At 44.9% G+C, this 23,504-nt stretch overlaps 1 protein-coding gene across 5 annotated transcripts in view; it reads left to right on the top strand.

Moving 5' to 3' along the window:
- tho2 (THO complex subunit 2-like protein) overlaps positions 1 to 23,504 on the top strand; it is a 76,974-nt gene that overhangs the window by 47,708 nt on the left and 5,762 nt on the right. For 4 of the 5 annotated variants that reach the window (XM_084601619.1, XM_084601621.1, XM_084601622.1 and 1 more), the window contains exons 25-32: positions 3,898 to 4,055; positions 6,043 to 6,171; positions 6,334 to 6,465; positions 10,467 to 10,651; positions 10,794 to 10,869; positions 13,594 to 13,684; positions 20,533 to 20,719; positions 21,089 to 21,237. In XM_084601619.1, coding sequence (XP_084457745.1) covers positions 3,898 to 4,055; positions 6,043 to 6,171; positions 6,334 to 6,465; positions 10,467 to 10,651; positions 10,794 to 10,869; positions 13,594 to 13,684; positions 20,533 to 20,719; positions 21,089 to 21,237 — 1,107 coding nt within the window. The remainder of the gene's footprint in view (positions 1 to 3,897; positions 4,056 to 6,042; positions 6,172 to 6,333; positions 6,466 to 10,466; positions 10,652 to 10,793; positions 10,870 to 13,593; positions 13,685 to 20,532; positions 20,720 to 21,088; positions 21,238 to 23,504) is intronic. The other variant, XM_084601620.1, reaches the window with a different exon arrangement.

The following is a 23,504-nucleotide window of genomic DNA, read 5'->3' on the forward strand; positions in this document are numbered from 1 at the left end:
AGCATGCGAGCGTTCTGTCTTTCTGTTTACATGCTGCTGGCAAGACACCATGGTCACGTTCTCGCCGAGTGCTTTCTACGGCAAAAATTGTCATGCTTTCATTGAAAGTGACTATGATTTTAGCGAGGAGAACTAAGTTCCCCCGTCAGATGACAAAGACAGCTCATCGACGGAATCAAGTTCCAGCAGTGATGACGACGATGACTGTTCTGGAGCCGGTGGGTCTGGTGACACAAGACCACGTGCAGCAGTCTCGCGAGCATGCACGGAAAATTGTCCATACTTCACACTAATTCTATTCACTGTGCTAAATCCGGGACCAGAAGTAAGCACTTCCAACCTATCCTGCGAGTTGGATTACTTTCAGTTCATTACGGACAAACTGATTGACAACATTGTGCGCGAGACAAACCGCTATGCGCTTGAGAAAATCTCGACTGCTGGAGATCTTCCGGAACATTCAATTTGGAAGGATTGGGAAGGTGTTTCTGTAAAAAAAAATTCAAGGCCTTTTTAGACGGAATAATCAACATAACACTGAATTCGAAGTGCGAAATCAAGGAGTACTTTAGCCAGGACCTGCTCAAGAAAATGCCCTTTTTCTCTCATGTTTTCAAACGTAAGCGGTTCCTACAGATTTTTAGGCTGCTGCACGTTTCGCCAAGCCCAGATGCTTCGCCCGACCGACCAACTCGTGGCAGCAAGGTGAGGGACATTGTTCACTACATTAATGGAAAATGTAGAGAGATTTTCAGTGCCAGGCCAAAACTTTGTATCGGCGAGAGCACTGTCGGCTTCAAGGGGCGAATTTCGTTCAAGTGTTATAATCCACAGAAGCCAATGAAATGGGACATGCGGGTGTATGCACTTGCCGATTGCCAAACAGGCTATATTCTGCAATAGAGCCTTATTGTGGAAGCACGATGGCTGACAGCCTCTGCTGTCCGGAGCTCCCATTCACATGCAAGATTGCTTTGCACCTGCTAGAGAAACTGCAGCTAGCGACGCTGGGAAGTGGTTACCACCTTTATGCAGACCGGTTTTATACTTCTCTAATTCTAGCAGAAGAATTACTGCAGAAGAGCGTGCCGCAACTATAAAAAAAAAAAAAAAAAAAAAAAAAAAAAAAAACTGGAGAAAAGAAAAGTGGCAGCTTACTGCTAAGGAAATTCATACATGGCGCTTGCCAGGCAGGACAAACGTCAAGTTACGATGCTGGCTTCGGCTCGCAATGCATCAGTGAAAGAAAAAACATGAACAAAAGCAGGAGGCAGGAAATCTACTCTTCAAAAGCCAGTTGTTATCTATGACTACACAGAAAACATGGGAGCAGTTGACAGGGCTGACCACCATTGTGCCAGCTATTCCTCTACTCGCAAGACCATGGAAAGGTGGAGGAAGCTGTTTTCCTGGCTCTTGGAGGTCTCTATAGTAACTATAAACAGCCTTATTTTGATGCGACTGCAGCAGCTCAAACGGGGCCTAAAGGAGCAGCGACATCTTCAGTACCGCCGTAACCTAATTGAACAGCTGGGCGCGAATATGAGGGCCTGCACTAAAAAACGGCCCATCTGCTTGTTTGGATTGTGAGGAAAGGCTAGTCATTTCATGTACATGCTCCCAGGCCGAAGCAGCAAGGACTGCGCGGTTTGCAGCGACCACAAAACCAAAGGGGGCTGGATGGAGACAGTGTTCTTCTGCCAAACGTCCTCAAAATCCCGGCCTGCACCCAAGGGAATGCTTCCACCGATACCATACCCTAAGGGATTCAGGATTCAAGAGAAATCACAAAAATAAACATTTGTGGAAATGTTCTTGCCCATTTGTTTGTTTCCTTCCGTGGCCCCGAAAATGGGCAAAATAGAACAGCCGCGAAGCGGAAAAACGTTTGGGACTGCAAAGGGGGGACAGGGCTCTTGGAATTTCTTTACTTTTGGACTTAATGCAATGAGAATGCACAGTGCTAATGAGTTTCTCTCCTTATTTCAATTATGCATCACTTTTTTTGGTATATCAATTAGATTTCAAGGTAATAAGGGAGTAAGATTACATTTTTGCTTCTTTGTTTGCTGATACAATAGAAGGAACACTGATCACAAAAAAGTTTTAGCATGTGGCTAGATAGTTACAGTACAAGGATTACAGTGTAGGCGATACTTTTTTGATACTTTCTTGTTTAAGCCAGTGTTACTGATTCTTTAAGGGCTGTGTGATTATTGAAACTTTTGAATACGAATCTAATATGAATATAGGGGAAAAAATGCCTTTGAATCTCAAATATCTCATCGGTGAAGAAAATATAAAAGCAGCAAACATTGCTCATTGTCTGTTTCAGAGTTCACATGTTATTTGCAAATAAAATTAAACCAAAATTGCACAGAAGTGTATACTCTACCTAAAAATTCAGCATAACTTTTATGCAGGATTCCGCATACTGATTTTTTGCACAGAAAGGAACTGCACGAAACCATGTGAAGTCGTCATATCGCTGCTAAACACACTGAACTCTCGTTAATTCAGCTTTCAAGGGACTGTGTCCAAATTGACTAAAAGCACAAAAATGGGGCTGAAAGAAGTGCCGAGAGCCGTTTGTAACAGAGTAATTTTACTTGACAAACTCACAAGGGTCTGCATCTGAGATGAAACCAAGGTTAGAATAATGTAACAATTCTGTTTCATCTGAAAACTATTCATAGCCTTCTCTGCCATTGGCCGGTTAAAATTTGAATCTGTGCATAATAAGATTGCATTGCAGGACGTCACAAGTTCACGTAGTCGTCGCCTCATACGCTACTTTGACGTCATTGCCAAGGGAATAGAATAGATTTTGGAATCGCTGTATTATTCCACTCCAAAGCGAGAATGTTTTCCTCATTCGCAAATTGAATGTGTACTCTTCAAGCCAGATGCGCAGCGGAAACAAGAAACACGAAAAAATGTTTTGTGCGCGGTCAAAGTTGAAAATTGTTTCTTGAGTGTGTTTTAAAAAATTTTAATTTAGGTTCAGAGCTATTCGCATTGCAGGCTCTGGTACCCGGTCACAGCAGTGGCCCTGTCGTGCCAGTGACTCGCAATCATTTTGGGTTCTGTCGTTTTTGCTGGCTGCTTCTCCCCATGCATTTATCTGGGAAATATTTAGGGGTGTAACTGAGCATTTAATCTTTTGGAGGTCAATTGCATGCTCTACATGTCTCCGTGAGTCTCCGCGCTGTGTCAGCCATATTGTTCGTTTACATTTAGTATTGGATTTGTGGGTGACTCTGCTTTGCTTGGATTTTGATGGCTGAGGTGCTGAAGTAGAGCTGGAAATAAGGTTTATCATTTGAATTAACTTACAGAAATGTCTTAATTCTCTTTAAAATGCTACTTAATTATTACAAACGCCTTTTATACGCACTGATGTTCCATAACTGCAATATATATATATTTTTTGTTGATGGTAGTTGCCATCATTTGCAAATGACATTTTATGTTGCTGTGTAGCAGTGAAACAAACAGAACGATTCAAATGGCATTAAACCTGCTAGTGTGACAGAGGTACGTATAAAAGGAAATTGCAGGTGGAGCACGTCATCCGTCTCATCTGTCATCTGACAGCACGCAGCTGTCTCCTCCTTGACACATATAGCTTCTTGGTTTTGACAAGTGCATTTGTCAGTGCAAGCATATTTTTCACCTCTAACAAGAGGTTTCCATTGGTGCAGCAAAGGATTTTGCTGAAAGACACTGCAGCAGGGATTGTATGGCAAATGTTTCAGGTCATCTTCGGGGCTTTTTCAATAGGTAGCTTGATCTTTCTTGGAAACTAATGTGAGAGAGCAGTGGTGGAAATCTTGTGTTGTGGAAATTGCGTGTCCAATCGCGGTTCATTTTGTCTCTTGTCATCTTTGCATGCAGGGTCGTCTAAGAATGAAACGATCATGCAGTTCCTGCAACTGTGTGTGTTTCCACGCTGCACTTTCACGGCACTGGATGCCTTGTACTGTGCGAAATTCGTTCACTTGATTCACATCCTGAAGACGCCAAACTTCTCTACCCTCATCTGCTATGACAAGGTGAGCTTTGTGTCTAGGTAATGGTAGCGGTTGTGCAGGTAGTGAAAGCCTGCTAATTTAAACCTGAATAGTTCGAACTTTCTGATTATTTGAACTGCACTGCGTAGCTTGGCCAAGCTCCGTATGAGCTTATGCATACAAAAATAACGTGCAGGGTGCGCACAGGTGCTTGAAAACCTTGAATACCATTGAATTACGTAAGTCTGTTTTCAAGGCCCTTAAAAACCTTGAATTTATGACTGGTCCTTGAAGATTCTTGAATTCCTTGAATACTAAATTTGAACTGGTGTTTTTCGTCATGAAAACGTTTTTGTTGCTAAATTTTTATTCTTGACTGAGTTCTGAATGAACTGCGGGGAAGGAAACGTATCGATTTTTAGCCTATTTAGCGCATTCTCGTTAGGCGGCTGGCAACACTGCAGTGGGCGCGCGGCTGCGTCGTCCCATCGCTATCGCATCGCCATCACTCCCCGAGCCCAACGTTTATAGATAGGTTTACCGAGCCGTGCGGCCGTGTCTACGCTGGCGTTGCCCTAGTGCTTGCATTTTTGGAATGAGCATGGCTTCTGCCTGTCAGCGCACGTGATATTTTCATATGTGACACAATGCCCGGAAAGAGCAAGTTTCAGGCTATGTGGCTCCACCATGACGAATACAAGCAGTGGATTGCGCCTGATACAACGAGTCTGCATCAGGCTAAGTGCAAGCTTTGCGGTAAAACTGTGGATGTGACTGCCATGGGTGAATCCGCTTTAAAAAGTCACATGAAAAGCGGCAAGCATATTGGCGCAATGAAGGTAGCGCAAGGGAGCGCGTTGAAAAGGTACCTGACGCCGGTCGCGGTAGAGCTACATGCCATCAAGCTCCAAATTCAACAAAAGCTGCTGGAGCTCCCCTGAAGTAGCCCTGAGGAGCTGCTTCCTAAAGATTTTTTTGTTTTGTGCAGTTGAAGCAGTGAACAATATTTTGTGAGGGTATAGGAAATAACCACCAATTTTATAAAACTAATTTTTTACTTTTCTGCGGGATATGAGCAAACTTTCATTGTGATATTTTATGAAGCTATATTTAATTTTTTTCTGTGCAATAGAAGCAAATCTGCGTAGTGATGTTTGTGGAATAAATATTTCAGATGTTTTGAGAGCACTGTTTGAAGATCTTTGACATGGAAAAAAAATTAAGCCCTCGAAGGAAGCCTTGAAAATCCTCCTATGGGGGCTTGAAATTCCTTGAATATCCTTGAATTTTTTTCTTTGCCACCTGTACGAACCCTGAACGTGGTGCGCCCATGCTTGTGGTGCACTTCCTGCAGCGACATGCTGCTGCCAGTCTTTGTACCAGCAAACCACTCTTTTGGTGTTGCTAGGCCTACCCTGCATCAAAGCCGCTTTGGGTTTAGGTAGGAGCCTGCTGCAAGCTTTCTGGTATGCAGTGCTGGCTTCACTGTAGAACGAATGGTGCATTTAGCATGGGCTTCCCTATATAGCAGCAGTGTAACCTTAAAAATAAGCACGCCAGACAAAAGGCCACCCTCAAGTGCTCCCCACATCCCTAATCAAAGGGACTGCTCCCCTAACCAATCCCTAATCAAGGACTTCTGTTATGTGGAGACTCTCTTGCAGGGGCATGGTGCCCTGTTATATGGAATGCTCTGCTGAACAAAGAAAAACACTGTCATACTTTTGCTTCGGATTTTTTAAAGGGATATTATGACAATTCGATATAAGCAACAATTTGATATATCCAGGATTGACCATGTAAGCAGCGCAATGCTGCATGATCAAACTCCTGCATTTCCCGAGTTGGCTTGATTCTGGCATGAGGATGAAACTTGCCACCAACTGCGAAGCTTCTGGGATTGCTGTAACGTGTTGGCCATGTTTTCTAGCAGATGTCGATGCGATTCTGAGATGACAAGAAGGCTTTCACAGCCAGTGGTGTGTGCAACACTTTAAAGACGCTTGGGTTCACCTGTTTCTGCTTGCAGATCTTCTGTGACATCACATACACAGTAACTGCCTGCACAGAAAATGAGGCCAACCGGTATGGTCGCTTCCTCTGCTCCATGCTGGAAACCGTGATGCGTTGGCACAGTGACAAGGCTATCTTCGACAAGGTGTGAATCTGTGAATCCGCCCGATTTCGTGGTATCTTATCACTCTCAGCTGTTTTTACTATATTTTTGTTATTTTTGCTGCATGGTTTGTTGCAAGTTGAATGAAGTCGTCGTGGCTTTCGGAGCCAAGCAGAAAACCTCACGTCAGACTTGCATTTGCAGGAGTGTGCCAACTTCCCAGGGTTTATGACAAAGTTTCGTGGTGCCAGCCAATCCTCGGACATCGCCACTGACCATGTGGACTACGAAAATTACAGACATGTCTGCCACAAGTGGCATTTCAAGATCACAAAGGTACTTCTGGTGGCTTGGATTCTTATGCCTTTTCATTCGGGCCACACTAAAACATGAGCGCTGAAAATTTTTTCTTTTTATATAAATAGCTCTGATTGTTGTGCTTTGTCTTGCATTCACCTCAAAGTGCACTATAATATGAGACTTCATTATGACTTGATTGAAGCATTTTCCCCTCTGTATCTTGAGACTTGTTTGGTATACTGCATACCCTGCCGCGGTGGCGTAGTAGCTAGGGCGCTCGACTGCAGTGCCCAAGGATGCAGGATCGAATCCCGGCCGTGGCGGCTGCTTTTTGATGGAGGCAAAAAAGCTGGGCGCCTGTGTGCTGTGCGATGTCAGTGCACGCTAAAGAAACCTAGGAGGTCGAAATTTTCTGGAGTCCACAACTGCGGCGTCTCATAGCCTGAGTCGCTTTAGGACGTTAAACCTCGTAGGCCAGCCAACCAAGTAGACTGCCGTGACGGTAAATTCGTTTAAAATTTTCTGATAACTGAACAATATTATATTTAAAAGAAGAAAAAAATTAAGATGAACTATTTCTAGTGTCCTTTAGGCCAGAATAACTTTCACAGCTACCGCGAGTCACTGCGACCAATTGTAACAACGCTTATAGGGTGTCGCGATGACACTGTCAAGGAACGCAAGAGAGCGCAGCTCCACATAATGGGTTCTTCGCATTATCGCAGAGAACTGCGAGAAAGCCGTCTTGCGGGAGCATTCTCTTTTTATGGAGGAATCTTTATTGCCGGTCTCGAACATTAAGGGCACCACTGAGCCTGTACTAGCGCAGATGTAACATGACCAGAGATTTGTCACATGTCATTATCAGCAACTAAACGGCGCATGTACATGAAGTGCAGCCGCTCGTTGATTTGAGGCTTAAAAACACCGGGGCTGCATCACAACGCTTATTATCATGGCGCGGACGTAGCCAGATCTCGGTGCAGTGTGCGTTGTCTGTGGTTAATGAAAATGCTCGTGGTGTTCCTGCTTATGCAGTAGGTAACAGTTTTTTGCTCCAAGGCACCTCCAAGGCACCGGCAGGGCACCTTTCAAGCACTCAGAGAAAGATCGGGAGCAAAAATGAAAAAATAGCAGCCGCTGTTGAATGCTTCAAGAAAGATGAGACAGTGAAGAAAAAGAAAGGATGATGTCAGCTCTTCCTTCAGCTTATTTAATGCTTAAATAGTGCAGTAAATTCTTCGTTGGCAATTAGTCTAACCTGGGTATACTGAATTTAAACGGGTTCACGAAATAGTTCAATATGTCGATAATCCTATGTAAAATGTGCCAACGGATCAGCTTCTCTGTAACCCAGAAGTGTGAATATGATGTACCCACCGAGAAACTCGCTTCTTGCAGCAAGGTGCTGTCCTCTGGCATTTTGGCAGCGCACCACTCACTGGTAGTGTGCCATTCCACAAGGTGCATGCCAAGCAGCACCTCTCACGAGGTGTCGAAAAGGGAGGTGCGCTGGGCGCACCCTCACGTGCCGCTCCGTGGTCCAGACCGAAGCGTTGGAGCTCGGTCCGCTTGTGTCCCTCGCTGTGAGGCAGCAGTGCCGTTGGAGTTCAGGGTCGCATCAAAGCTGCAGCTGACGGTGCTTTTGGAAAAGCCTCAGCTGGTTGTAGGAAAAATTATTCTGTTACTGGTATATATGAAGTCGGTTAAAATTGAGCGCAGTCGGGTTCTGCGTCACCCTCAGCAGTAAAGGGGGCCACAGAAAAGCCGTCACAAACTGTCATTGCACGATGACTGGTGCATCGGACTCTGGCTTTCCTGCATAACAGCAGTGTCGTGTTCAAAAGAAGGACTTGAAACCGAAGGACAGTTTTAAGTGTGTGTGTGTAGGGGGGGGGGGGGGATAGTAGATTTTTAAGGACTGAGGTCTGCTTATGTGAGTGCATCCAGTATGCAAGTGAATAGGCACATTTGGCAACCAGAAAAGCAGATGGCAGTGTGACCGACTTCAAATAAAGTTTCATTTTCCTCAGTGTCGGAAGAAAATGAAAGAGAAAAGTGGATGTATTAAGAGTTGGTCCGTTTCCTTGCCTATTAGATGCTTTCAAATTAATAAAAATAGTGTCATCCCCTAGAGCATGTCTTTGGCATTGAGTCTATGCAATTATTTTTTTGTGTTTGGCTAGGTAAAATTTCCAAAAAGCCCCGTAAGAAGTACCCTTTAATTATTTTTTGAATCTGCTGCAGTCCCTGAACCAATGTAGCTATCAAAAATACAAGTAAAGTTTTGAAATCAGCATGAAAAACGGATCAAGACTGAAAAGTTTCATTCAGATTGAACAAGTAATAAAGGAGATTATTTTAAGACCCACATCCTCCCTTATGCTGCAGTAGGTGTGCATGCATTTTTTATTATTTTTTTTTTTATCAGTCTCGGCTGTATAGACAAGGTGCACTGGTTTCTGTGTGAAGCTCTCTTTGCATAGAGCAAAGACTGCGAAACTGGTCTTGGAGCAATGTTGGAATCATGTTTGTTGGCTTAAGGTTCGAGAGGGATTGCTGGGGTTGGGAGATTGCTTATGATTGCTATTTGCTACGATTTTAAGACTCTTTCTTGTGTGGCATTTGAGTAAAGTGGGTAATTGGTGTTTAGCTTAGCTCCTTGTATTGACAAGCCCATCCTGTTGATAGTGATGTCATTTGGTAGTGACTAGAATGAATGGACCAGCATTGCAATGAAATTTTATTGGGCTGACTTGCACACTCAAAAGAATTAAGCAGTGCGGCGGCGTCGAAAGCAGCAATCATGCTCGTCGGTCGTCGAACTGAGAATGGCCGTTGCACTCGCCAGCGCTCAGTTTAAAGTCTGTGAAGAAGCATCTAGATAAAGATGCAAAAGATGACCAGAGCAACCTGGAGCATTGTGGAAAGAGACACGAGTGCTTGAGATCATTCGAGATACACCTCGGCGCATCTTGCACAACAAAGGAAATATAAAGCTGCGTTTTGCTCTGCCAAGTGAGAACAAACGAGTACAAAATTAGTCCGTGTGCAATAAGCAAAAAGGCCACATGCTGACAGCTGTCGCAAAGTAACACATAAAGATTCCAATGGAAGAGCAGGGGTTGCGTTGGTCTGCCTTTATGTACAAAGCTACCTTTTTCACATCGTGTCGGCCCTTCTCCGGCCCGGTGTAGTAACGGTAGCGACAGAAATGCCATGGCGCTCAGCCTTCTGCGTCGAGCCATCTATAAGGCGGCGGCTCACGATGCCGTTGTCTTTTCCAGCCGTCGCACATTCCCCTTTTTATTCGTCATCGCGGCGAGCGAGATGCATTTATCCGTTGCTCATGTGCATCATGCCCTGGTTCAGCTGTTTGCCGCCTCCTAACAAATGGTAGGATTGTCTTCCCCGCCTCGGCTCATATGATAATATCCTAATTCATTGTGTGATGTCCGTGCATGCTAAAGAACCCCAGATAGTCGAAATTTCCGTAGCCCTCCACTATGGCACCTCCTGTAGCCTAAGTTGCTTTAAGACGTCAACCCCCCCCCCCTATTACAGTCAAACCTGCATATATCAAACTTGCAAAAAAAAACGGGAATTAGTTCGATATATCATACATTTCGATAGAAATAAACCGAACCAAACTAATTTTAGCGCCCCTTGTCAGCATAGCCGCCACGTCGGTTCGTGCCTATGAAGCTCTGCTGCCAGAGCACTGTTCACAGGTGCGCTTCCAGCCTTGCCGAGCGCATGTTCAGCGTTGGAGAAATGCTAAGACGCTCTGTGGGTTGAAGGTTTGGGTAGACATTTCTAAGATCTGAGATGACTGAAAGATGGTGTGTAATGCATTCCTTTGCTGAAGGTCTCATCCTGTGCCTGCTACCAGTGAGTTTTCTTTTTTTAGTTTTTATGTTACAGAGTGCTGGTGGTGTATAATTCATGACATTAGTTAACCTGCTGCTGTAATTTAATACCACCTAACGGCTAAATATATGTCCAGCGACCGAGGCATTTATGTTCTTCCTGTGCAGGCACTTGTGATTTGCCTGGAGTCCGGCGACTACGTCCAGATCCGGAACAGCTTGATTGTGCTCACCAAGGTTCTACCTCACTTTCCTGTAATGACCAACCTGGGCCAGGCGCTTGAGCGGCGCATTGAGAAGATACGCCAAGAAGAGAAGGACAAAAGGCCAGACCTTTTCGTCCTTGCCACAGGGTAGGTCGTGTCTGCTTTTTGGCAGTCGTGTTGCGCACAGTGTTTACACTCCGTTACCTGAATTTTTCAGCCATCTTGAAAACTGTTTTGAATTCTGTAGAGGTTCACAGCCGCTGACAATATTTTGTTTGTTGATTTGCAGGTACTCTGGCCAGTTGAAGAACAAGAAGCCTGACCTGATCCCAGAGCATGAATTTCATGTGAAGGACAACAAAGAGGTCAGTGACCTTAGGCTTTTGTTTTTATGTGATACCTTGTTGGTGCGTATAAATAGAGGAAGACAGCACTCGTGTTTGTTTCGAAGGGGGCTGCGGGGTTTTGCTGTATTAGGAAAGATTTAAAAAATGTACAAATTGTAATTTTTCTTTAAAATGTAGAATGGGGGGTCCTCCCAGATGAACTGCTGGTCATCTAACTTGACGGGAGGCATATCACAAAGTCTGTTGATTGCATAGCATCGGAAATTATAAATCTAAAATCCCAAGGCTACTTGAAATACAGTAAAGGGCATGCCTTATCATATATTAAGAATATGCTGACAGGTGTTCGAAAATTTGGAGCTCTCCTCTATGGCGTCTCTCATAGCTTGAGTCGCTTTGGGACGTTAAACGCCATAAACCAAAGAAACCAAATTTGCTGAAGAATAGTATTGATCAAAATTTGCCAGTCTGAAGAAATGAATAACATATTTTAGGGCTTCTCAAAAAGTGGGCTCGGAAATATTAATTACTCTTCTTTTTTTTTTCTTTTTTTACCTATTATATTTTTACATTTTTCTGAACCTGTGCTATCTGCTTTGCAAACCTTTCCGACAAATTATATTGAGGAAAGTGCACCATTAGGCTTCAAGCTTTGTTGGGAAATTTCTCTCCGCATTCCACGGAGTCGCAATATGCAAATTTGCTGCTCAACTCATTTTCGCCTTTACTTTTGTACTTTTGCATTGCCTTCTCGCAGTACTATTTTTGCACGCCAACACATGTATTGAAGCGTAGGCACAGCTTCGTAGCATTTTAACAGAATTCAAAAATTGTTTTCTACGTTCTGTGCACAAGCAACGAAATGATTTTTAACTAAAGTCATCCTGACTGAATGCTTTGTACTTGCAGGTCTACTATGAGCAAGCTTTTAGGCCTGTCTCAGTTCTTCCTACTCATTTCCATTGGATAAACGTAACTAATGTCAAATTAAAATTAATAATGTTATTTTCCTTTTTGTCCCATGTTTTTGGATGTGGAATCTTTGTAAATGCTTTTGTTTCATACTTTTGTATGCGTGTACATAAGGAAACTGTACAGAAGGAGAAACCATGTTTTATTGAATTTGGTCATGCTTCATGACAAAAAGCAAGGCAGGTTCTGAAATAAGTTCATGGGACAAGAAACGATAACTCGTCACCATCATCTCTGCAGCTATAGATGTAATGTGTACAGCACACATTTATATGTATGCTTGCAGCTTGTCCTTGTGTCTACTCCTTCAGTGACGAAACAATGGAGTTGAGTAGCGCCCTTTTCGTCGGCAGGTGTTTTGCCCTCTGTGTAACACTGGAGAAAGCACTGATACTGAAATTTCAGCTTTGGCTTTTGCCTTTCTGTAGTCTCTGCACTTTTATTGCTAACATGTGCGTGCTATCGAGAAGCAGAAGCAGAGTGGAAAGTTAGGTGTGTTCCTCTGTTTGCCCGAAGCAGGCACTGCAGTGAAAACCACGGCCGCAACCAGAAGGAGGGCGCAAGACTGTCTACCATTTGCTGCCGTGTTCACGCCCGTAAACCTCGTGACTGTACATAAGCACGCAATGTATTGTAAAACTAAAGAAATCTTTCTAAGTAGTGCATCTTCCGTATAACATCTTCCGTATAGCATCTTCCGGGATTCCGTATAGCATCTTCCGGGATTCCGTATAACCAGTTCTTTGTACAGGAAGGACCTGCATGAAACTGTTTAGAGTCAACATATTGCTCAGTTTGGCCTTCAAGGAATCAGAAAAAATTCTGGAATTAACCAAAAGCTCGAATTATCGAATGGGCCGCAAAAACTGCCGAAAACCATTTACATCACGGTAGTCTTATCTGAAGAACACCTTCGCGATGGGTGCATACATTGGAGATGGAACCGAAGTGATGACGGCACGCTTTTTACTGGTTTCATCAGGTGCTTAAGGTCGTTTTAAAGGGGAAGGTCCTTCTTTATAGGAAGGCCACGTTGTGTTTTGAGGGTGCTTCACTGCATAGTAAATGCAGTCAAGCATCGCAGTAAAGCGCACAGTGCAGTGAAACTGCGGTGAATTTGAAAATTTTTGGTGTGTTCGGTGATTTTTGACTGCTTGGAAAATTCCGATTATCAATTTTTTTAATATGATTTGAATAGCAAACATATTCGATTCTTGTTTGAAATTTAGAATATCCATGCTTAGTAAATGTACTAGTCTGCATTACATCTTATGACTGATTGCATATGCAATCTAAATTCTAGAAGATGAAGTTGGAATTGCAGTTTTGTCAGTGAAATTGTGAAATAGATGTCTGTGAAACTGAGTTTACATATTCATCTGCTAGCATACCGTTTGTAGTTACTACAATTCATGGTGTTTTGTTGTTTCTCTTTACTGGATTATTGTACCAGTTGACGCAGTTACAGGCAGTGACCAGCTGCACCCTCCCGATGCCTGCTTTGTCAAACTGTGATGCGCAGCTTTCAATTTTGCTGGTAGTAAGAAGTGTATAGCTGTTAAAGAGAAAAGTTTGTTGGGGTGGCGGGATGTGTATGTTGGGGGAGGGAGAGGGGGGTCATTTTCCTTTAGAGGGCCTAAGCCGCTGATGAGAGTATATTAGTAGTGGAACTGAGATGTAGATTTGGAACTTAATGCATTTCCTAATTTGCTAGCGGTGGTTCATTTATTGGTATAGACTGAAGCTTCATTGCTTGCTTGTTCGCCTTAGGGGCGAACACCTGGCTCCACTCAGGCCAAGACGTCTGATCGTGCTCCCGCGGCACCAGTGCGCGCTTCAACCTCCACGGCCTCTGCTAGCGGTAAGTTTGTGTGCTGTTTTCTTTATATCTAGCAGCTCTGAGTACTAGTTTTTATAGCACGGTGGCTGATGTTCATTATTAAGGTAGGACGCAGGGATCAAATCGTGAAAATCTTGCGAATATCGTATTTTCCGGTGTATAAGATGCACCCCCCATATATGCAGTCTTTCAATGAAAAGGTTGGTATATAAGACCAGGGTGCGCACAGGTGCTTGAAAACCTTGAATACCATTGAATTACGGAAGTCTGTTTTCAAGGCCCTTAAAAACCTTGAATTTATGACTGGTCCTTGAAGATTCTTGAATTCCTTGAATACTAAATTTGAACTGGTGTTTTTCGTCATGAAAACGTTTTTGTTGCTAAACTTTTATTCTTGACTGAGTTCTAAATGAACTGCGGAGAAGGAAACGTATCGATTTTTAGCCTATTTAGCGCATTCTCGTTAGGCGGCGGCAACACTGCAGTGGGCGCGCGGCTGCGTCGTCCCATCGCTATCGCACCGCCATCACTCACCGAGCCCAGCGTTTTTAGATAGGTTTACCGAGCCGTGCGGCCGTGTCTACGCTGGCGTTGCCCTAGTGCTTGCATTTTTGGAATGAGCATGGCTTCTGCCTGTCAGCGCACGTGATATTTTCATACGTGACACAATGCCCGGAAAGAGCAAGTTTCAGGCTATGTGGCTCCACCATGACGAATACAAGCAGTGGATTGCGCCTGATACGAGTCTGCATCGGGCTAAGTGCAAGCTTTGCGGTAAAACTGTGGATGTGACTGCCATGGGTGAATCCGCTTTAAAAAGTCACATGAAAAGCGGCAATGTGACACACATTGTAAAGTCCAATAGCCTCAGAAAGGCGGCCAAAGACAAGAGTGAGGAGCTACACGCCATCAAGCTCCAAATTCAACAAAAGCTGCTGGAGCTCCCCTGAAGTAGCCCTGAGGAGCTGCTTCCTAAGGATTTTTTTGTTTTGTGCAGTTGAAGCAGTGGACAATATTTTGTGAAGGTATAGGAAATAACCAACAATTTTATAAAACTAATTTTTTACTTTTCTGCGGGATATGACCAAACTTTCACTGTGATATTTTATGAAGCTATATTTAATTTTTTTCTGTGCAATAGAAGCAAATCTGCGTAGTGATGTTTTTTTTTCTTTGTGGAATAAATATTTCAGACGTTTTGAGAGCACTGTTTGAAGATCTTTGACATGGAAAAAAAAAAATTAAGCCCTCGAAGGGGGCCTTGAAAATCCTCCTATGAGGGCTTGAAATTCCTTGAATATCCTTGTATTTTTTTCTTTGCCACCTGTACGAACCCTGAAGACTCACCCTTGCATAAGACGCACCTTAATTTACCTATTTAGGGCAATGGGACTCGACGATACATGCTTGCGCGACCATCGCTAAATGCTCCGTGCCATGTAAGAACACTCCTTACATGGCTCGAAAAGTTCGAAAAAAGAGAGCCAATACTCATGCTCCAAAAAAACTCGCATCGGCACAACAGCAACACTTTATTTTCACTCAAAGCCTTCAAAGGTTTCATCTTCGGAGCCGCTATCAGAAAGTTTTGCCGATTTCTGCCGGCAGCGTTGCTGGGGCATCTTCTTCGGACTCTGAATTGCTGCTCTAATCGTCGTCTTGCTCAGGTGCCGATGAAGCTAGCAGGCCAGCCTTGCGGAAGCCTGCAGTTATTGTTCCCACTGTAACTGAACTCTAGACCTCCCGGACCCACTTCATAACTTTGCTAAACGAAGCGCGCCTCATGCGTCCAGTTGCTGTGTAGCTATGTTCACCCTCAGTCATCCATGCTTCCCAAGTGCACCGCAAAACAGCTTTAAAGCTGCGGTTCACAGAAATATCCAGAAGCTGCAGAATCTTGGTCATGCCACCGAGTATTATTGTAGGAATGCAGTTCCTTCGCCTTGGTCCGTTTAAGGGTTCGATCTGTCAAGTGCGCCCGCATGCTGCCCTTGACCAGAAAGCCCTTTTGGGCGTGAAAAAATCCACCCGTGCGCTTAGAAAAGCACTTCTCAAGCCAGACTCCTTCATTACTTCGTCCATCCAGCCCTACTCATTACTTACGACAACAACGCCAAACGGAAAGCTTTCTTTTGCATTGTTTTTATTTTGAAAACGATCATCGGCGACAGCATTGTACCGTCGGCAGAGCACGCAAGTACAACAGTTAAATGTGACTTTTCGTTCCTAGTGGTTCTGATTGTCAATGTCTTATCACCTCTCTGCGTGACACTTTTTGACATAAGAATGTTGAACGTTAAAGGCATTTCATCCATGGTAACAATGTGGCTGTCAGTGATGTTACTATATTCAACTTCCTCTTCACAAATTCTTGAAACTTCTCCACTTTTTTTTGTGAAGTCGTCTGGCAGCTGTGGCACATCGTCGTTCACGCTCTAACTGACAACGTTTTGCGGCGCATAAATCTGTAGCACCATGAAGGCCCGCCAACAAAGCCAGTGGCACCCATTTCATTGGTCGGTGCGCGGGCTTTTAAGCGCAACTGCACAGCCGACAATGCCCTACCGTCAGCTCGTTGTTCAAGAGCCCACTTGAGGAGCTGGCCTTCAAGTTCAGGCCATCACGCTTCCTTTCCACGGTCTGCCCTTTTCCCGCTTTTCATCGCTTGTAGCTTGCCAGACGACTGCCGCCACGTGCGAATCATTTTCTTGGTGACTTCGAAACTGCGTCCTGCAGCCCGGTTCCCTTGTTTGAGAGTGTACGCGACAACGCATAACTTGAACTCTGCTGTGTAGCTCTTGTGCGACTTCAGTGGCATGCTGTAGCAGAGTCACGTGCAGTACACGCAGGAAGTCGAAAACACACACGATGTAACAAAGTTGCAAATGGCGACTGTGGAAAAGTGAGTCGGCTTGTCCTGGCTTGTCTTGGCAGTGTGAGTGGACAAGAATCGCAGATGTCGCCATCTTCTGGCATTTAAAACGAAAAACAAATGCGCATATAAGACACACCGTTGTATAAGACGCACTAGCAAAAGTTTTGAAAAAAAATCACGTCGGAAAATACAGTAATTAAATTTTAGAAAAGATCAGATTCGGAATCTACAGTACCTTTTCAGTCACAGTGCAAAACAATTCTGACAAAAACGGCCTAAAGTGAGCCAGAACATTGCTTTTCCTACCGCAGGTAGCAAAAAGTCTAGCCGAAATATCCGTGAAAATGGTTGTTTTCCGAACGGAATAACTCCGCGCTCGTTCTGCCGATCGCGAAAAGGTTGGTACCACCAGGAAGCTTGTTTCAATGCAGTACTCCTTGCATCTAAACCACGTGTCTATAATAAAAATAAACACACAAATGTTGAAAATCCGAAGGCCTCCAAAGGCCTCTGCAGAGCCACTGCTGGGCGCTGATTGGTCGCGGCAGTCACGTGGTGCTCAACAGTGTCTTTTAAGGGCACACCAAAATACAGACACCTTATCAAAGTGATTAAAGGCATTTTTTGATAAAAACAGTGCATACAAATCTGCATGACATATGAGAACATGATTTAGATACACCGTCTTTAGTTCCCGAAAGCATTTGTATGGTATGTGTGAAAACGTTTGATGTCCTTTTAGCCACACGGTAATATTCATTTCATCAGTGTTGGGACATAGGCTGTTCCTGGTATCCCATTGAACAAACTCATAGCTGTTGCAAGTGTGTAGTGCATAACATTTATGCAGTACTCAGTAATGATGTAAAGCAGTTACATTGTGAATTTTGAGGCTGCGATGCAGTTTGTGACTGCATTCTTTTTTATACACTAGAACCCTGCTGTTTTTTTTCTGGCTGCTACATTCTTGTGTTCAAGTCCCAGTATGACTCCCATAAGATTCCATGCATTAGAAACCTCGCTGTTGTGTCGCAACTTCGGGCACGTTCCCGTATGCTACGTCGTGAACTGGCTCCTCAAGCGGGCCTAGGTGACAAGTGGCGATGGCTATGTTTGCTTTTAAGGCGGCTTGATTTGGCTTGGCTTGGCACATCTAGCGGCCCGTGCACTGCGTCAGGCAGAGGGTGTTCGGGCAGGCTGCACCATCCTCATCAGCAGCATTAAGTTTTCTTCCCATGTTTATTCTTTCTTGCGATTTCCTTGTGAGACAAGTCAGGGTGTCTAGCAGCCGGGAAAACCGGGAATTGTCAGGGAAATTTCATGCACCGGAAAAAATAGGGAGAATGTCAGGGAAACCATCAAAAATTTTGCCAAGTCAGGGAAGATGCCACGATATATTCTGCAATGCATTTTCATTTTAAGGTGGTGCACAGCAAGTATTTATTCACGCAGACTTTTTTTTGTGCTGAGCATGGCCGCGCTGACACTTCTATGTCCACAATCACGAACTCTGTACTGGCGTCGCATACCGCGCTGATGGCAAGGTGAAATTTGCTTTGGATCGCTGACTTCCCTGAAAAAACGGATGTTGCGCCAACCACTCAGCACAGTGCGCCGGCTCCGCCTTAGAGTACTATGCGGCGGCGGCGGCATCAACTCGAAGTGTACCGTGATCCGGGATGTGATTCGAGCTGTAATTTGAGCCCGCGATGTTATCGGGCAGCGTGGTGGATGTTCCCTGCACATTTAACAAGTCTAGCATCGGCTGTAATGCAGGTTCCGACGACACGCTTGTGGCCGGTGTCTTCTGGTCTTTGTTCCACGCCCGTTTCTTATGGCTTCCAAAGGCTCGTTGCGTGCATGGTTACAATCTACTGTTTCCCGGCATCTCGATCGCAAGGAAAAGTTCTGCACAAAGAGGTACATCGAGAAGCACGAGTGAAACGCAGACACGCACAAAGAGGCAGCGACGGCGGCGAACGGAAAACAAAGAAAAAAATGTTGCGCTGATTATGCCAGTCAGTAAGAGACTCACTTGAGAGCTAATCAGCGATCATAAACGGCCTTCGAAAAACTAGCGCACGCAGCCAGTCCGCTTGAGCGAAGCCATTTTAAGATGGTGTAAATTCCGCACAAAGCAAGCAGTTTCAAACCCAGCCCAAGGGGGCGGCGATCGGCCAGCTGCAACGCCAGCGGCGCGCGGGAATTTTGAACAAATTCCCTCTTTTCGGGGGGCATTTCGTCAATTTTATCGCATTTCCTGACCGAATTCAGCGTTAATAATTCCATCAAAATAGCTCTTTGGGCCAGTTGGCTCATACTTAGCACATTTAAAAATTTTCGCTACTGCAAGTATTCAACTAATGTTATTTTCCAGGTGATTGCGCATTTATCAACACTCAAAAGCGACATCGAAGCAAACGCCCGATCCTTTGATATCAAAAGCAAGCAAGCCCGCAGTGCGGGGCACGTGCAGCTTGGTGAGGTTGATTCAAATGGTTTAGACAAGCTAGAGCTGCAGGTGTGAATTTTGATGACGCCATTTTGTGCGGAAAAGCTCCGGAGATAGCAGTCAAGCTTGGGATCGACGATCGCACTGCATCGAACGTATGGGTCGACCGCTTCAAGAGAAGACACGGTATTTCCTACTGAACCATGAACGGGGAGGCCGCAAGCGTGGACACGGCTACCATAGACAACTGGAAAGAGTCCGTGGCGGCCATTATCAACGGCTGTGAGCCTACAGACTTTTTCAATGCCCATGAAGCGGGCATTTTTTTTTTTCAAGGTACAGCCATCGAAGATGCTGAGTCTTAAAGGCGAGGCTTGCCACGGCAGCATATGCAGCTAGGCTCACCCTGCTGTTGTGCTGCAACTCGGATGGCTCAGAGATGATGAAGCCGTGGATTATCGGAAAATTTCACAACCCTCATTGCCTGAAAAATATCTGATACATGTCCTGCCACTACAAAAATAACAGTAAGGTGTCATGACGTGTGCAATTTTTGAAGAATTTTTGTTGTACATGGACTCGAAGATGGACTGTCAGGACAGAAAAGTCCTTTTTTTGGACAACTGCTTTGCGCATCCAAAGGATACCACGTCGGTGCGGAACGTCAGTGTGGTTTACCTTCTGGGCAACATGACCCTTGGATGCTGGCATTATCAAAAACGTGAAGCACTTTTACCGAAAGTGCATTGTGAAGTGGTTCCTGGCCTATGTGGACCGTGGGCAGCAGCCGACTAGCATTACAATCCTGGATGTCATGCACTATTTGGCCACGGCATGGAGCGTTGTCACTGTTGCAACAGTCATAAACTGTTTTGAAAAGTGTTTCGACTGCACAGCAGACTCTGGAATCGTGGCGGACGGATCCACGGACTAAGAACTTGACGTGACCATAGAGTTCGGCTTGAACGGGGTCGTGTGCAGCGATTACATTTCTGTTGATGATGCCGTTGCCACCTAGAGCTTTTGACCATTGACCAGATTGTGGCCGAATGCGTCGATGCAAGCAGTGGCGACAAATAAGAGGAGACAGGGGGAGCCGCTCTAGTGCCATCATTTACGTCAGCTGTAGCGGCATTAGACATTCTGAGGAGGTACGTTTGCTACGATCGCGAGAGCCATACGGCACCTCAAGTGCTTGAAAAGTTCGTTGTGCTACCGGGGGCGAGAAAATGGTGCAGACAACTTTGCTTGATTTTTTAAAGCGCTAGCGCTGCAATAAATGTGTTCAGTTAGCCACTACTGTCGTTTTTCAATTTGTGCTATTTCCAGTCTCTCTCTCTCTCTCTCTCTTCTTTTTTTTTTTTATGGACCCATGAAAAACATGGCGGGATTCTGCTGTATTAAGGAGTGTTTATATGACAACTCTACTGCTTTTCAAGCTATCTGCTATTGTTGCATCTTTCTCTCTTTGATATGTTAAGTCTGTCGTTCGTACCATGTTTGGGGATGGTTTGGATATCCCAATTGTTTTCCGGTTACTAGGTGGAGATGGCCAAAAGGAGAGGAAAGTGGAGACTGGGACGAGAGCTTCGCCTCAACCCAGCGGTGGTCCCACAGCATCCAAATCGACCAACTCAAATGCCGTTGCCTCTGGTGGAAATAACAGTGGCGGCAGCAACTCCACAGTGACCAAAATGAGCTCGTCAACAGCCCGGAGAGAATCCAGCCGGTATAGAATTCTTTACAGATTTTGTGTTTCCTTTCATTTGTGATGGTTGCGAATTTTGTATGCTGCAGAAATGCCAGCTAGCTGTACCACTGCTAGTACATAGAGTATGTTTGTTATTGATGCTTTTTCAGCGACACGCTGTTCTTTGGAGCATTTAGATAGAAATTTGACGAGCTCTACCTTCGTTGCTAGTTGGACTGATTTGCACATCATCATTGTCATTCTTTGGGTGGAGTCTGCGTGGAGCTCTGTTGCTTGTGTTATCAGTGATGGGGTTAGGTTTGAGTTGAGAATCAACCTCTAGGCGCCCTACAAAATGTGTTAGTGGAAAGGGATCCATCATCTTCACTCTTTTTACTCTGACGTCAGGTCAGCAAACAAGGACAGCAGCAACGATGGCCATGACAAGGTCTCTGGAGCACAGACTGAGCGGAAAAGCGCCTCCTTGCAGCACGATGATGTCAGGCTCTCCAAGGACGACGTGCACAAGACTGACCATTGGTCCGAGCCCAGTGAAGGTTAGTAGAAATGTCATCTTTTTTTTTCTTCCTTGGATCTTTTTTAACGTTACTATGAGTGTTGCCACCACTGTGCCCTGTTAAGGTTGCTACCTAAGGCGTACCTTACGGGCCAGTTTCAGTATAGCTGACCAAAAATTTGAATCCCTGATTGTTTTGGACATGCTTGATTATTCGGACTTTTCTGACACGCCCCATATAGCTAACGTATAAGAGCACCTGAATTTATGGGTGCATTATAATAGATCGAGCAAGCAGGGTTTGCTCCCGCGTCCTGACTTGTCCAAGTCCGCACGTTTCTTTGTTATGAGCCGACGGCTGTATAGCCATTGGATGTTGAGGTTATAAAAGTGGTCACTGGCAGTCGCTCAGTGAACACGTGGTGAGAATCATGTGAACCTTCAGAACTGCTGACCCGTACCTTCACCGCACTGGCAGTTAGGAGTTCACTATCTTTTCTGCTAAATTTTTATTTCTTTGGGCGTTTTTGTCGTCCCTAGAGTGTCTGAAAACTTGGCCGGCAACTGTGTACAGTTGAACCTCGATGTAACAAAGTCCTACTTGCAGCCGAAAATTTCGTTACGTCGTGGTTCCCATGTTTCAGTTGTCAAAATAAAGTATAACTGGTTCGTGGAGCACTGCTAGTTGATGGGAACTTGTGAAACACTTATTGAGGAAATACGCAACAAAATCTAGTAATAGTAGCGCTAACAAGGGCACCGGATGTTTTTTTCTATATCAGGAGCATAACGAGTGATAGCAAACACCGCGACGGCATCATGTTTCTCCATGTGCGCATAGCAAAGAACGAGCGCAGCGCCTAGTACTCAAAGCCGCCACAAGATGTCGCCACTGGTATGATCATCATCATCATCATTAAACATTTGCAGGCGGAGACGCATCAATGGGGAAAAAATAAAAATAAAAAAATATGTTCGCATCGCTCACGCCGGCGTGACTACCTTGGGCGTGACTCGTTCTATCTGACGGTGGGATTGTGCTCGCGACGAAGCGCTTGGCGAACGCTTATGTGACTGTTAAGTGAACGGTTTCTATCAGTGCTTAATTACGTCGGTTTTCTTGCTCTGCACTTTATTTTATTCGCTGTATGCAACCAGGGCACGTTTTTATTTTATTTTTCTTTCGCCGCTTGCCCGTTTTAACGGTACGGTCACACTAGCTCTATCAGTTTGTCAACACTGGACTTTGTTTTTTTTTTTGTTTTTGTTTTTTTACCAGGACATCGCATGCAAAAAAAAAAAAAAAAACGGATGCTGCAAGAAAATTCGGTTTACTAACTCAATGGTTGTGTTTTTCATGGAATTACGAGACTGTTTCATTAATGCAAAAAAATGTTTATTGGAACTTTGTGGAGTACGTGCAGTCGATCCAGTTCATGTGGCAGCAAAGAACTCCGTCAACTTCAACTGACGCTTTTTAATAAGCGTCGGCGTTATAATGCGCTCGTATGTAGACAGGGCTACCAAGGCCTGCTCAAGTGAATGCGCGCCCGTGTGCGCACGCAGAACATCCAGCGCATCCATGACTTGCGTCGGTGTAGGCGCGCTGCTCGCCACATGGGCGTCTTGGTCAGAGTCGTCATCCTCCATTCCCGTGTCGGTGACACTCTGAATTATAGCGGCATCATCCAGCTCTTCGGTTGTAAGAGCACAAGCATCGCTGAAAACAAAATCTTCAACCGTCACGTCGCTGGGAGCACCACCCTGATCGCAGAGCAGCTGCCACGAGTCACCGATGTCTGTGCTGGATGTGGAGGGCATGCTTTCGTGGTCGTCGTCATTAGCTTCGCAATCCAGTTCTTGGTTTGAGTGCATGCTATCCTTGAAGCCCGCCTTTTTGAAGCAGCTCGGTATAATCTCGCTGCTCGTCGACTCCCATGACCGCGATAGCATCTCCAAGGCCATGAATACGTCGATTTTGGTCTCTCTTTTGAGCTCAATGTTCAGCAGCAGCCTTTCAATCACCTGCTTGCGGTACGAACACTTCACGCTGTTAATAATACCCTGGTCCAGTGGTTGTATCAGGGAGGTGCAATTTGTGGGAAAATATTCGAGCTCGACGTTGGTGAGCGCAGTCTTGAACATGATGCGCGGAGCAGTTGTCCACAAGTAGGCAGATGCTTCTTTCCTGCTTGCGCATTTCAGCATCCAAGTCCTTCAGCCATTTTGTGAACAAATCCCGCGTCATCCACGCCTTCGTGTTTGACGTGTATTTCACCGGCATCGTTTTCTTGCCGCTAAAGCAGC

Source organism: Amblyomma maculatum, chromosome 4 (genome assembly GCF_055883805.1).
Source record: "Amblyomma maculatum isolate TAMU_Amacu chromosome 4, ASM5588380v1, whole genome shotgun sequence".
In the NCBI taxonomy this organism is placed as follows: Eukaryota; Metazoa; Arthropoda; class Arachnida; order Ixodida; family Ixodidae; genus Amblyomma; species Amblyomma maculatum.